We start from the raw sequence: 14,465 nt of genomic DNA on the forward strand, positions 1-14,465 counted from the left end.
CGTCGGATACATCAAGATGCGGCGGATGGCGTGGGATGGAAAGGATAGGGAAAAGGGAAGGGGGGTGAGCCAAGAGGAGGAAGAAGACAGGGAAGAGAAAGAAGAGGCCGTTCCCAAAAGCTGTGGAGCATGTTACGAACCAGAATGAATGGGGGATCTTTTCTTTGGTGCTGGGTTCTTCTTGATTTCAGGGCACAGAGACCACTGACCGCAGGGTAATGGGGTGGTTGGCAGCAGCCGGGACAGAGAGCAGCAAGTCAGAAGGGTGGGCAAGCAGCCATGTCGATCCATTCTATCAGACCAGCCACCAGATGGATTCCGCACTTTTGGCGGACCGCGAGGAGCAAGGAGGAACGAGAAAGAAAAAAAAAAAAAAACAAAAAGCAAAGAGAAGGGTGCTTTCTCTCTCTCCACCTCTCTCCCCCTCTCTCGTTCTCCATCTCTGATACACGAGACACGAAAAGAAACAGAAGACGATGGCTGCTTCCTGCTTCCTGTTTCTTGCCGCTGCTGCTTCTGCTGCGACTGCTGCTGCCGCCTCTGCGATGTTCCACTCTCAATTCTTCTTCTCGTTCCTGTGTTTTTCGGCTTGTCTGTCTGTTTGATTTTCCTCTCTATCTGCCTGTGTATGATGATAATGATGAAACAAACTCGATGGGTTTTATTTGGGGGGTCGGTCTCCACTGTTGACGGCGTTGGGGGTAGGTAGGTAGGTAGGTAGGTAGGGTAGGTCGGTAGGTTCGTGGGCAAGGGAACCTTTTGGTGGGCGGGTGGTTCGGTAAGGTTGTCGACTGGACGGTCCAAGGGCATCGGTAGCTACCTGAGGTACCCCTTTGGTGGATGTAGTTGTTGATGTTGATGATGATGATTATGATGGGTGGGAGGATTTGAAGGGGGGAGGGGGCAGGGGGGGGAAGGCATGAGAAAAAGAAATGAAAATGGAAAATGAAAAAAAAAAAAAAAATGTCGAATGAGAACAATGACGCGAGCGCGCATGGATTGGGCTTCTTGTTTGTTGCTGTTGCTGTTGCTGGTATTGTGGAGGGAGGCACACTTACTATAGGTATGTAGTGTAAGGGGGAGAAGTGTGTGCCCGCGTGTGTAAGGTAGTGTGTGTGTATTGATGGCAAGGGGCGCGAAGCAGGGGAACATTGTACGATCTTTTATTTCTTTTTTTTTTGTACGAAAACAGCTTGGGGATGGCGGCATCAAACCCTGCGGCGGCTTTGCAACAAGGTATTTCTTGTCCCGGTCTCTGGCAACTTGTGCTTCCCTATGCGTTGCGTATACTTTGTTTTTTTTTCTTTTTTTTTTTTTTTTTTTGGCGTGCAAGTCAGGCCCGTCTGATCTCTCCTCATGCCTCATGGATCCTCTAGCTTCTATGGAGGACTTTGTGCCGTCCTGGCCGGATAGATGGGTACCTACCGGGGACCTGATGGTGGTTGTGACACAGTCAGGCAGAAAGCAAGGCCTCCGAGTCACGGAGTGCTGTAATCATGACCTCTCACGGAGACACAAAATGAACGGTGAACAGACCAGATATGCCAGAGGGATAGGTAGGTACCTAAGATGAGGTACATAGTTAGGTACGTAGTGAAATTACTTTTTTCTTTTGCATGCGCCCTGTTGAAATCCAAAGACCTGTGTGATTTTCCAGGAGCGATCCGTCCATACTTCATCATCAAGATGCTCCGCTTTTCCTCCTCCGTCTTGCCAAAGTTCCCGCGGCTCTACCACCGCCCCCTTTACAGGTTCGCATACTTCTTGAACGCCCCCAACAGCCCGGCCGTCGAGGCATCATGACCCTGGCCGGCACCGGGCTCGTCAATCTCCTTGAGGATCTTCTTGGCCAGCACCTTGCCAAGCTCGACACCCCACTGGTCGAAGCTGTTGATGTCCCAAACGGCGCCCTCGGTGAAGGTGACGTGCTCGTAGTAGACGATGAGAGCGCCCAGCTCGGCCGGGCCGATGGCGCCGCCGACGAGGATGCTCGTGGTGGGGCGGTTGCCGAGGAACACCTTGTGGGGGACGAGGTTCTCGGGGACGTTGCCCTCGGCGCGGACCTCTTCGGGGGTCTTGCCGACCATGAGGGCCTCGGCCTGGGCGAGGTAGTTGGAGGCCAGCATCTTCTGGTGCAGGTTGTCCGAGACGGGGTTGTGGGACTTGGCGGCCAGGATGAAGTCGGCGGGGATGAGCTTGGTGCCCTGGTGGACGAGCTGGAAGAAGGAGTGCTGGGCGTTGGTGCAGGGCTCGCCGAAGAGGATGGCGCCCGTGGTGTACTTGGCGGGGCTGCCGTCCGAGGTGATGGTCTTGCCGTTGGACTCCATCGAGAGCTGCTGCAGGTAGGCCGGGAAGCGGTGCAGGTACTGGTCGAAGGGGGCGACGAGGTGGGTCTGGGCGTTGAAGAAGTTGGAGTACCAGACGGAGAGCAGGCCGCCGAGCACGGGGACGTTCTGGCGCAGCGGGGCTTCCCGGAAGTGCTTATCCATGGCGTGGGCGCCGGCGAGGAACTTGTAAAAGTTGTCGAAGCCGACGTAGAGGGCGACGCTCAGGCCGATGGCGCTCCAGACCGAGTAGCGGCCGCCGACCCAGCTCTCGAAGCCGAACATGTTCTTGGGGTCGATGCCGAACTTGGCCACCTCGGCCTCGTTGGTGGACAGGGCGACGAAGTGCTTGGCGATGTCGCCCTTGCCGCCCGTCTTCTCGAGGAACCAGGCCTTGGCCGTGTTGGCGTTGGTGGTGGTCTCGGCGGTCGTGAAGGTCTTGGAGGCGATCAGGAAGAGGGTGGTCTCGGGGTCGGCGTTGGAAAGGGCCTCGGCGATGTGGGTGCCGTCGATGTTGGAGACGAAGTGCAGCGTCATGTCCTTGGCGCCGTAGTGGCGGAGGGCCTCGGTGACCATGACGGGGCCGCTGTTGGGTGGGAGGTTCCGCTGTCAGCCAAGGGCAGCTCCAGGGGAGAAAGAAAGAAAAAAAAAAAAAAAAAAAAGAAAGACTCACAGATCAGAGCCGCCGATGCCAACGTTGACGATGGTGGTCAGCTTCTTGCCCGTGTAGCCGGTCCACTGGCCGCTGCGGACCTGCTCCGAGAACTCCTTCATGTGCTGGAGCACGTCGTTGACGCCGCCCTTGACGTTCATGACGTCGACGCCGTCGACCTGCATGGCGAGGTTGGAGACGTTACGCAGGGCGGCGTGGTAGACGGCACGGTCCTCGGTGAAGTTGATCTTCTTGCCGGCGAACATGTCGTCACGCTTCTGCTCGACGCCGGCCTGCTCGGCGAGCTTGACGAGCAGCGACAGGGTCTCCTCGGTGACGAGGTTCTTGCTGAAGTCGAAGAGGATCTCGGTGCCATTGGGCTCGGTCGAAATCTCGGCGGGCAGCTTGACCGTGGTGGACAGGCTCTGGAAGCGGTTCGGGTCGGCCTTGAAGGCGTCCTTGAGCACAAACTTCTTGCCGACCTGGTCGTGATGAGCCTCGAGCTCGGCCCAGGCGGGGAGCGTGTGCGTAGGCGCCATGGTGCGCTAGGTGGTGGTGGTGGTGGTGGCCCGGAGGATGGACGAACGGATAGATGGAAGGACGTGGGGAAGGGAGCTCGACTTGGGCAGACCCAGCTGCTTCTGCGAGCGAATTGGAACCCGAGAGAGAGAGAGAGAGAGAGACAGAACCTTGTACACGGCGAGTGAAGCTCGGCAGGCTCTCGTGCAGGTTGAGATTTAGCAGTATGTGATTGTGACGTGCGTCGTCGTGGCACCGTTTCAGGGGGGAGAGGAGGGGGAGGGTTTCGTTGTTGCTCAGGACGAGTTGCGAACCCAGTGAAGAGGGGCGTGGGGTGGTCGAAGCTTGATATGCCCCTCCCCGTTGCCCGGCTTACATATCCTTACATATCCTTACAGAGAGGCCTGAGGGAGTCAGGGCCGGTGGGCTGTTGCCCGTCGGCGGACATGGAAGCACCACCCCTCAACGACCTAAGCAACCTGCTGCCCCGCAGTGGGACATGGTGGGACACGGCGGGACACGGTGGGACACGGTGGGACGTGGTAGGACACCCGACAGGTGCCCTGGTGGTGGTGGAGAGGGGAGGAGGGGGGTTCCATGAGGTGCCGGACCGGAGACATGATGATAACTTAACTGACGTCGGGCTTGGCAAAAAAAAAGAAAAAAAAAAAAAAAAAAAAAACAAGGAAATCCTCAACCTGGAAACAGCTCGAGGAGCATTAAGTCACCGTACATAGGTACCGGTACCTAAGGTATGTACACCTACCGTACGTGATACGCACCTGAAGGGGCAGGGGGATTATGAAAGCTTTCCAGCAAAACCACGCTCGCTTCTGACCGAACAAACACCAAGCCCCGCGAATCCTCCAGAACATGCAATGCTTGCCCGATTCCCGAGAAATCATGCCTGCACCCAGACATCGGGTACCTACCTAGTTCAATGCGCTTTGCTTACACAGGTACAACATCTCATCCCTCTCGGCAAGGCCAGGCCAGACCCTCTCGGGCAGCTCTGGCAGGGGAGGGGGGGGGGGGGGGGGGGGCCAAGAAGAATGAGCGAATCCATGACATTGGGTGCTTTCCTCCTCCCACCCCCCCCCCCGCCGCGACGGACAATCAAGCGCGCCGGCATTACACTTACATACCTTACGGCACAAACCCGGGCACCTCAAGGTCAAACAACCCCTTATGCCCCCAACCCCTCCTCCGTCCGCGGCACACCCCGTCGTCCAGGTACCTATGCACCCTTGGGTCTTGGGTACACCTAACACCTACCTTGACCTACCTTGCCGTACGTATACCACGCACGTCTCCCTAGGTACCTAGGTACCTCATGACAACGGGACCCAGGCCCACACCACGCCGCGCATCAGGGCCCCGCGGGCCTCGGAGCCCATCCGCGCGCGAGCCAACGACGCGAGGCTGTTGTTGGTTTCGGCATCCAAAGCGCACTCTTCCCCCCCCCTCCAACCCCCCAAACCCCCGCTGAGGCCGTGCTCCACCGGGGCCAATTTAGCCAGATTTATCCAGCCTCATCCTCAACCAGTGCCCCGTCGCTCGTCGGGCGTATGGCGTAGTTATGGTACCTATGCGTAGAGAGGAGCAAGAGCAGCAGCCCATACCATGTGCGCCATCCACATCCATCGTCGCCGGAAATGCCTCTCGTGTCTTGGGCGCCAAAGCGGCGCCCCCCCCCGGATAGGAGATGCTCCCAACAAGGCTGCCCATCCGTCTCTGCGCTGCGGTGTTTTTGTCTTGCGGTCATTGTCGTGTGTGGGTGTGTGGTTTTGAGCGAATTCCAGGAAATCCTTCTCCTACCTTGGTGCTTGTACGGGAGGGACCCCCCCCCCCTCTCTCTCTCCTCTCTCTCCTCCTCCCCCTTTCTTTGCTGTCTCGCCAGATCGGCACCATCGCCCGAGTGAAGAAGCCACATGAACACCAGAATCGAGGGAGGCGAGATAGGAAGAAAAAACAGCAAGTTCCAATTGACCATGCTCCAAAACCCAAGAAACCACTGTACCTACAAAGTAGAAAAACAACAACAGAAATACCAAGAACTGAAAAAAAAAAAAAATGGTGACCACTTCTGCTTGCAGCTGATGCCGCAGACCCCAAAAAAAATCAACAAAAAGGAAAAAGAAATTCCCGTGTTTCCTATGCTTAAGTCGCGCCCAATGTCCTCCCTAGCCGAGTTGCTCCCTACCCTACCCACTCGGATCTTCCATGTCTTCCATATCCTTCCCTCTTCTCTCTGGCTCTCTCTTCTCTCTGACTCTCTCTCTCTCTCTCTCTCTCTCTCTCCAAGGAAATGCTGATTCGCCGCTGCTGACGGAACAAAACTCCAGCCGTCGTAAATCTAACCCATCCATCTGCCGCAAAGTGCCTAAAACCCACACACCCCCCCTTTCTGCCTCAGCATACGCTCAACAACTCCGTGACGCCGCACATCTAGGACCTGCCTTGGCTTCCAGCTGACCCTCTGTCCGTTCCCTTCCTCGTCCGAACCTCCCCATCCTTGTCATCATCATCTAAGGCTGTCTTGGATGCTACCGACAAACGACGGGTCCCTCACGCTGCCGCCAGCATCACCGAGACCCGCGATGGGGCGGTTGTAGCTGAAGCCCGTGAACTGGTTCTGCAGGGTCTCGGAAAGGACGGGTCCTTCGACGTACGAATCCTGGGGCGGTTCCGAGGTGAACTCGGGGTCGAAGTTGGCGGTGTCAAGAGCATCGGTCTGGGGAGACAGAGAAAAAGCGACGTTAGCACAAGGACGAACCGGAAAAAGAGAGGGGGGAGACAAGAGGAAAAAAAAAAAAAACCACATACCACGTTCGGCTTGAAGGCGGGCTCGTACTTTCGCTGCAGCAACTTACGCCAATCGATGGCATGGAAGAAGGGGTGCGCCTTGATCTCGGCGGACCCGTTGGCACCCAGCCGGCGCTCCGGATCGCGGTCGAGCAGCCTCGTCAGGAGATCCTTGGCGGCCGGCGGGACGATGTCGTGGCTCGGGAAGTGCAGAGGCTCGCTGAGGATCTTTCTGTACATCTCGTTCGTGTTCTCGTCGTAGAAGGGCGGCAGGCCCGTGAGCATTTCGTAGAGCAGCACGCCCAGGGTCCACCAGTCGACCGTCTTGTTGTAGCCGTTGCCCATGAGCAGCTCGGGCGCCAGGTACTCGGGGGTGCCGCAAAAGGTGTTTGTGCGGTCCTCGTCCTTCATGTCGAGCTTGCAGAGGCCAAAGTCGCAGAGGGCAATGTGGCCCTGGTAGTCGAGCAGGATGTTCTCGGGCTTGAGGTCGCGGTAGATGACGTTGAAGCCGTGCAGGCACTCGAGGGCGCACAGCAGCTCCGCCGTGTAGAAGCGGCTGCGGTTGACGTCGAAGCGCTGCTCCTTTTGCAGGTGGTGGAAGAGCTCGCCGCCGTTGACAAAGGCCAGCACAAAGTAGAGCTTCTCGGGGGTCTGGAAGGTGAACTTGAGCGGCACGATGAAGGGGTTGTTGATCTGGGCCAGCACGGAGCGCTCGGCCAGCGTGTGCGCCACCTCGGAGCGCGAGATGATGTGGGCCTTGCGGATGGTCTTGAGGGCGTAGATGCGGTTCGTGTCCTTCTTGCGCACCTGCATCACCTTGCCGAAGCTGCCCTTGCCCACAACCTTGAGCAGCTCAAAGTCCTCAATCTTGAGCTTGCCGGCGCGGTTCTCGACGTACTCGACGCCGATCTTGAGGCGGCCCGTGCCGTACTGCACGTCGACCCACTCGACGCCGCTGTGGCCGAGGGCGCGCTCGCGGCTGGCGTGCTCGGCCGCCGCCTTCTCGCGGTCCTTCTTGCTCGCCTTGGGGTCCTCGACGAAGGGCTGCCTCTCCTCGAAGCGGGGGTTGATGCGCACCACGCCCAGGAAGATGTCCTGGCTGCGCCCGGACCCCGGCGGCGCATTGGGGTTGCGGATGTACAGGTGCACCACCAGCTCCGTCACCCGCGACACGTCGAACTTGTACTGCGTGTTGGACCCGGCCCACAGCGGGTTCTCGGGCGTGCCTTCTACCGAGTTGACAAACACCTGCACCTTGTCGAAGTCGATGAGCGCGTACGGCATGTACTTGGTCGAGATGCGGCCGTGGTTGGTCGGGATGCCGCTGAAGCCGCCCGACGTCTGCGGCCGGCTGCCGGAGAAGGCCGTGGTCCGCGACGACGACGACGGCCGCGGCGACCCCACCCCGGCGAGGGCGTTCCCGGTGGAACGGGAGCTGCCAGAGTGCGATGTCGCAAAGGCGTTCCGGTGCTGCTCGGGAAGCGAAAACCCTTGGCCTTCATGGAGCGTCACGACCAGGATACCCGGCTTCGGCGTCGTAACGACGGGCGCTTGTGAGAGATCCTCCGAGGCGGCTGCAAACACGAACGGGGTCCTCGTCAGTCGAGAAAGCGGACACGTACGAGGGAGGGAAGGGTATGTGCGGTGAAAGGGCGGGGGGGCATATGGGATGGGCGGTGTGTGTGGTATGGGGCTCGATCGAGAAAGGGGGGGGGGGGGGGGCCACCTAGGAAAGGGGCTTTCGTTACGGCGACGTACCGATCGAGTTCTCCGTGGTGGGAGTCACGGAGCCAGAGATAGGCCCGGGGCTCTTCTCATCCTTGTCTGTGATGGTCGAGGTCGACGGGGATCGCGAGAACTGGGCGGCGAGGGGACCCAGATGGGTTTCCTTGAGTTCTATAGAGGTAGCGCAAGGCCATGTCGTCAGCGGGACTCGCACGGCAAACAGAGGAAGGGAAGGAATATGCGGTGGGACGGCGGGATCCAAGGAAGCAGACGGATCGAGCGAAGGGCCAGAGGGCGAGCCGATGGAACGGGTTTGTTGGAGCGACGTACTCTTGGTCAGTTTCCACGACATGACGGCGGTCAGGTCTCTCTCCGTCTCTGTGTGTGTTATGTGTTGTGATGTTCGGGTTGGGCGAAGAATCTCCTCTGGAGACGATGGGCCGAGTCGGTCGAAGGGGGGGGAGGGGGAAACAAGGAAAGACGGGATACGTAGAGACGAGAAAGAAAAGCGACGCAAGGACGAAAAAAGGATAACAAAAACGATGTCGGCTGGATAAGAGGTGGCGGGGGGGATACGTCCGCCCAAATGTTGTTGCTGTTGTTTCCCCTAAAGTTGATGAAGACGACCGGATCGGGTGGGCTACGGATTGCGGGAGGGTTGCTGGTTGCAGGGGATAAGTGGAGATGGGTTGCTGGTGAGGGGGGAATGGAGCGGGTGGACTGGTGGATTTGGCGGGGGGGGGAGGGGGGGGGCTTGATGACAGGAGTGGAGGGGAGGGGGGAAAGGGAAAGGGACCTGACGCTGAACCTGGGAACTTCGAAACCGCTGCAGTGGATCGCCAAAGCGCTGTGGTCCGTCGCACCTTGCACTCCCACCACCTCAGCCCCCCGGAGGCCACGACGGGACGACGGCTGAGCAACAGCCCAGCCCAGCCCACCTCAGGCAAAGGAAGTGCCCCGCAGCCGATTGGTTTGGGTCGCCCGACTTTGACAACCAGGAAACCAACCTAACACGGGAACCCAACTCAGGCTTGTTTCTCGGGTTCTCTGGGTCGTAGGGTCCGGGCAGTCTCAGGGTTTGGTGTGCTTCGCTAAGACATCCTGACCGCAACGGAGGGATGTTGTTCTGTTGGCTGCGTGCATGCTTGCGCTTGACAGGAAGCCAATGCCATGGAGTTCTTTTACGCAGCCCCTTTCCCTCGTCCCAAGTCCCAAGTCCCAAGTCCCAAGTCCCGGGCCCCAGGCCCCATCCTGCGAACCCCTCGCATGCCAATTTTGGCAGCGGCTGTGTCCCTGCCCCTCTGAGGGATTGACGACGACGAGACACGAAATTAAACCGAAGGGCCATTGCCCCAGCACAAACGGCCGCCCAGGAGCACGAGGGAGAATTGGAGCTGCCGACGCAGGGTCAACACCGACGCTACTGTGTACGCAGTACATAACCGCTGAGCTCCGCAGACCATCCTTCTTCAGCTCGTCCGGATTCATGAACCCTTTTTCCGAGGCGTTCCGGGGACCCGGCCATCCGGGTCGCGATGTTGACGCCAAAAAGCAAGGCAGCGGCGAGATTTTGCCACCGGGCACCGGATCTAGCCTGCGTCCAATGTCTTGGCCGCGGGCTCCGAGCACCGCACGCTGGCTTCCCACCCCGAGCTGGAACAAGGCGGTGGCGGTCCGACAGACGCTTGGTGACATTGCAGGTTTGGCGGTACCGACGCCGTCATTTCAAGGCGGCGCCCTCTGATGAGCAGCACCCAGCCGCCTCGTGCTACGGGCTAGCACCCTCTGCAAGCGATGCAGGCAACGGCGATCATGTTCGTTGAAGCATAGCCGCGCGCATGGGCGAACCTCAGGCTCCGTTGCAAAAACCCTGGTTTGCATAAGCCCGTGCCAAAAGGTCGGAAAACCAGGGGCATGCAACGAACGATGTTCCAGAAGGTCGGCCCCCGGTTCGGTGCCCGCGGATCATCACGTGAACAAAAGGGGGGGAAGGGGATAAACGAACCTCCCCTCCAACAACCCAGCCGGGAGGCTGCCGGATTGATGCCTTGCTGTCTCCGTGATGTCCGGACAAAAGATTCGCTGCTCGCACAGACGCAGGGCTCATGTCAGATCCCGCTCCTCTGTTGAGGTGCAGATCTCTCGACAACCCTCGGTCCTTTGATTCATGCTGGTCCACCCTCTTGCTCAAAGTCAAAGCCAATGAGGAAAAGGGTCCGAAGTGAGGTCAGGGGCCGATATCCACGTCCATCGATCCAGAGGTGTAAGTCACGTCGAGGAATGTAAGGCTCGGATCTTTGTCATTTAGGTATCCGATCCGATATACGTAGTAGTTGCTGTGATCTCAGTCATGAAGTCGCCGGCGAGGATGGCCCATCCGTCCCCTGAAATCAATGAGCTTACGTGCAACATGAATACACTTCACCTATATTAGTACATGCTGTGCTGCCAGAGACACCACGGCCCCAGATTCGCCCGAAGCCAATCTCCCGAGGTTGAACTCGCCCGTTGATATCCTTGCGTGGACCGAACCATGTACCTGGGTAGGTCATGAGGTCCCGAGGGTCAGGTTGACGCCGTGGCACGTTCCGTCGCGTCGTGTGGGAGGACGCAGGCACGCTGTTCTGAGCTTGCCCGGCATGCAGGCACGTACTCTGCGACGTGAGAAAACCCCGTCCTCCAGCATGGGGGAGTCTGACCGAAATGAAACTGGTATGCTGCGGCCAACGTGTTCCCTCCACTTGGAAGTACATGGCTCCTAGACTTTTTTCCAGCGCAGCTGGCAGGGCCAGGGGCGGCTCCGCGTCCTGAATCGAGGGTCTGGAGATCAGGCCATGAGCCATAAGGAGGGACGGCATCTTTCCCTCCGGACCTAGGCGTTGCTCATGAAGCTGTTCGAGTGCGGGCGATACGCCATGATCGAAAGGTCAGGCAGTCAGGTAAGTATGCACGAGGCCATGCGGGAGGGACGGGAAACCTCAAGGCCCGTCGGCGTTCAGCCTCACGACCTGGCTGAGATGGACCATGGCGTGCTGAAATGTGTCGTAGGAAGTAGCACGGCCCGCAGCTTGTCAGGCCACCACGGAAGATGTGGAAATATACCTCGATAGATACACTATACTGACTACCTAGTACCGAAAGCATCTTATACAGCCCCTGGGGGCTCCATGTAGCCCAAGAAGCTCCATCCTGACGGGGAAGACATCCGGCTTTCCTGGGACACCCTAGAAGTATCCCGGTACTCCGGAGCATAGCTCACATGCCGAGCTAGGATCCTGGTTCCATCCGGGAGCCCATGGAAGTTCAGCATTGCTCGCAATTACCGCGGAGATGTTCCTAAAAACGGTTGCAAATAGCAGCATATTCCTTGCTCTTGTGTCAGCTCTTCTACAGGTTCTTCTAATTGGTATTCCTTGAGCGAACCACTCAGATACTAATACTCGAGTGCACCTGTCATCCTCCATCTCCAACAGGGAAGACGACGTGAAGGGAAGTCTTGTCGCAGGAACTGCTCGTAGCAAAGCTCCCTGGTGTTGAGACGACACTGCCACAAGAAAGCAGAGAGCAAGGGCTTTTTCATTCCTCAAAGCTATCTTGACCATCGGCCTCTGGATATCACCTGAGCCCCCGAGAGCTCTCACGTTTCATTTGATGGCCGAATATTGTCGTTAAAAGGGGCACGAGCAGATCTGTTTTGTTTCATCCTATGCGCTATTCAGGTTATGGAATCATTTTCATCACCCTTTTTTCTCTTTCCCTTCGTCTTGACGTCTTTTCTTCTTTTTTCTTTTGTCTTCTTCCGTGTCTGCGTCTTCGTAAGTCGGGTTGCTACTGGTCATTCTGCGTTCTGGCAGGGTGTATGGATAGCATTGACCGGTCTACGAAATTGTCATGTCTGCGTCTGCTGTGAAAAGGCGAGCAGTGCTGTTGAGAGCTGATGTCGAGCCCCTTGAGAATCTGGCAACGTCCGTCAGCCAGGCCATCCATTTCGAGTGGGTTTAGCGTGCAACCAAGCCCCGAGTTGGAACGCCAGAGAGGTCCCCTTCATTGCGAGTTCATCCAGATACTCTGCTGGTCCCTTCGCATGCTCGGTTTCATCGCCAATGCTCGCTTGTGCTAGATAGAATCGACTGGGAGTGTCACCACCTCTTGAAGTTAGGGCCTGTTTGTGGGTTTGCTTGTCCCGTTGGCTGTGGCGGAGCGTTTGTATCGCGCTCTCACTGGCGCGGTGCTTTGCGTGGACCGATGGGACGGTGAGTAGGGTGAGAGTTGATGAAGAGATCAGTTCCACAGGCACCATGGCTACCAGAAGCCACAGTGGTTGCTGTTGACTAGAAGGTGCATGGTTGGTATCTTTGGAGCCAACGACCGCCTTATAGCTCTGTACTACAGTATATACAAGACTATCCATGAGGTTTACCAGGCAAGGAAGATCACTATTAGCATGCTAAGGCATCATCACACTTGGTCGATCCCCCAGCCTTTGCGGATGTCACCGGCATGATCGAGGAGCTGCTACTGCGTATGATTCTCGAACGTTCAGTCACATCGCCAATGGCACCAGGGAGCAAGGGTAGGTAGCTAGCCAAGCCCGAGCGGCATAGCCGTAACGGCCGAAGCCAGAATTTCTTTGGGCCGGGTAAGCATCGATGTGTTAACGAGGCGCAAGGGGTCCATCATCGGCGCCGCCTGATTTGTTGAAAAAAAAAAAAAAAAAAAAAAAAAAAAAAGGAAAAACCTCGGCCCTCGAGGCCAAGGGGGAGAACTTGCCTACGCAGTACACAATATACGAGTTGACCACAGGCTGAAAATCATGGCGGTGCTTGTTCATGTGAGCCAGCCTCGAGTCGCATCTGTCAGCGTGACTTTCAGATCAGGGACGGACCTGTCCAATGTCACCATATCGGTGATCCCCCTCAGAGGAGAAGCCCATCTTGTCATCGCGGCCATGCCAATGTCAACGAGAGGGGTCGCACACACGGACGATCCCCAGCCATCGTGCAAACTCTCAGTCACAGAGAGGTGGGTTTCGATGCAACTGCAATCTGCACGACCTTTCCCCCGCGTTACAATGCAGAACTCCGAACACGTTCGCGACGGATTGTCCCTTGCAGGAGAGACATGGACGCACACGTGTAATGTTGCAAAAAAAAAAAAAAAAAGATTATCCATCGGCTTGAACCTGGATCTGGAGAGACGCAAGGCGATGGGTTGAAACAAGTTTGATTGCGGGTTGAAACAATCTAGAGGAAATATTTGCGGTGGCTGTTGAGGCTGCATGCAGATGGCTCGGACTCGACAGCGCCCTCCTGCAGCGCCCATCCCAATGGACGTGTCTGGCCACGGGGTTGAGATTGCACGATCTTCAAGAGGCGCGTGCCGACGTGTTTCGGCGGCATCACGGTGTTGTGCTTTTGATACAAGATCGTCAGGCATCGTCAGCGGCTCGACGGCATCATCAGCGATGACCGCGGTGCCCCTCTGGTAACCAACTACCTAGCTAATGGTTGGCGCACGGCGTCGTCCGAGAGCGTGAGCTGCACGTGCGATGGACGTTGGATCCCGTCGTCGCATTGCAGGCTTATCGCAGGGGAAAAAGCGGACATTCCTATTTCTGTACCGGCCAAGCGACCCCTACCCCCAAGCCGGAAGGTTGAGAGAGCCAACCCAATCTGATGGTGGGCCGTCGTTCTTCATGCTTTGCGCGCTTTTCCCAAAAAGAAAGTTGGGTTTCGGGCTTGGGTCATCCGCAAATCCACAGGCACATGAAGATCCCCCAGGGTCATTCCCGGTTCCGAGGGAGCTCAGCCTGTCCTCAATCCGCCTCAACCCACCACGACCCACGACACGCCGGCGACACTACGCCAGTTTCGGCTTGGTCGCCCTGACGGGTTGATTCGTTGGCCCAACGTTGCGGCAAAACCGTTCCTCTGAGGCCCCATTCGCACCACAACGGCCAAAAAAGTGCCCAAGGGCTCGTATTCAAGCGTCGTGTGCCTTGTGCGGTGTGGTGAGGCTTCGTATGGGATGGGTGCGCCTGGCCACGACGCGCCCTTCGGTCCACCAGCCAGGCCCAGCCCAGAAACCTCGCAGACGCCCCGGGTCGTATTCTGCCGCCAATGGCTGCAATGTCACCCCCCGTCCAGCTAATCTCCCTATCCAAATCGCTTCCAACGGGCGGTAAGGGCGGGCCCCTGTCATCTCTCGTGATGACAGGGCGCCACGCCGGCGGACACACCCCGGGCCAAGCTCTCTGGGGGAAAGCTCTGATCTTGGAAGGGCAGGGGCATGACGTCCATCCCGCGCCCTCACTCGCCGAGCGCCCATCTCGCGTTCTATCATACCCCGATTTGGGTATGGTCGGGTCTCTCTCTGCCCCAACACCCTCGGACCATCAAGCACCTTCGTCCGGTTGATCGGCTGAGCAGCCGGGGGACCAG

General features: G+C 57.8%; 2 protein-coding genes across 2 annotated transcripts; both read right to left on the bottom strand.

The window, feature by feature from the left end:
• Positions 1 to 1,745: 1,745 nt before the first annotated feature.
• Positions 1,746 to 3,515, bottom strand: VTJ83DRAFT_4388 (uncharacterized protein; the record flags this gene model as incomplete). Its single annotated transcript, XM_071010871.1, has 2 exons — positions 1,746 to 2,910; positions 2,998 to 3,515. 2 exons carry the CDS (start codon positions 3,513 to 3,515, stop codon positions 1,746 to 1,748), a joined length of 1,683 nt encoding a protein of 560 aa, XP_070865838.1.
• Positions 3,516 to 6,019: 2,504 nt separating this feature from the next.
• On the bottom strand, positions 6,020 to 8,377 carry VTJ83DRAFT_4389 (uncharacterized protein; the record flags this gene model as incomplete). The annotated part of the gene is made up of 4 exons (XM_071010872.1): positions 6,020 to 6,229; positions 6,322 to 7,874; positions 8,059 to 8,196; positions 8,356 to 8,377. 4 exons carry the CDS (start codon positions 8,375 to 8,377, stop codon positions 6,020 to 6,022), a joined length of 1,923 nt encoding a protein of 640 aa, XP_070865839.1.
• Between the last annotated feature and the right edge of the window lie 6,088 nt (positions 8,378 to 14,465).

Source organism: Remersonia thermophila, chromosome 4, assembly GCF_042764415.1.
Source record: "Remersonia thermophila strain ATCC 22073 chromosome 4, whole genome shotgun sequence".
Classification (NCBI taxonomy): Eukaryota; Fungi; Ascomycota; class Sordariomycetes; order Sordariales; family Chaetomiaceae; genus Remersonia; species Remersonia thermophila.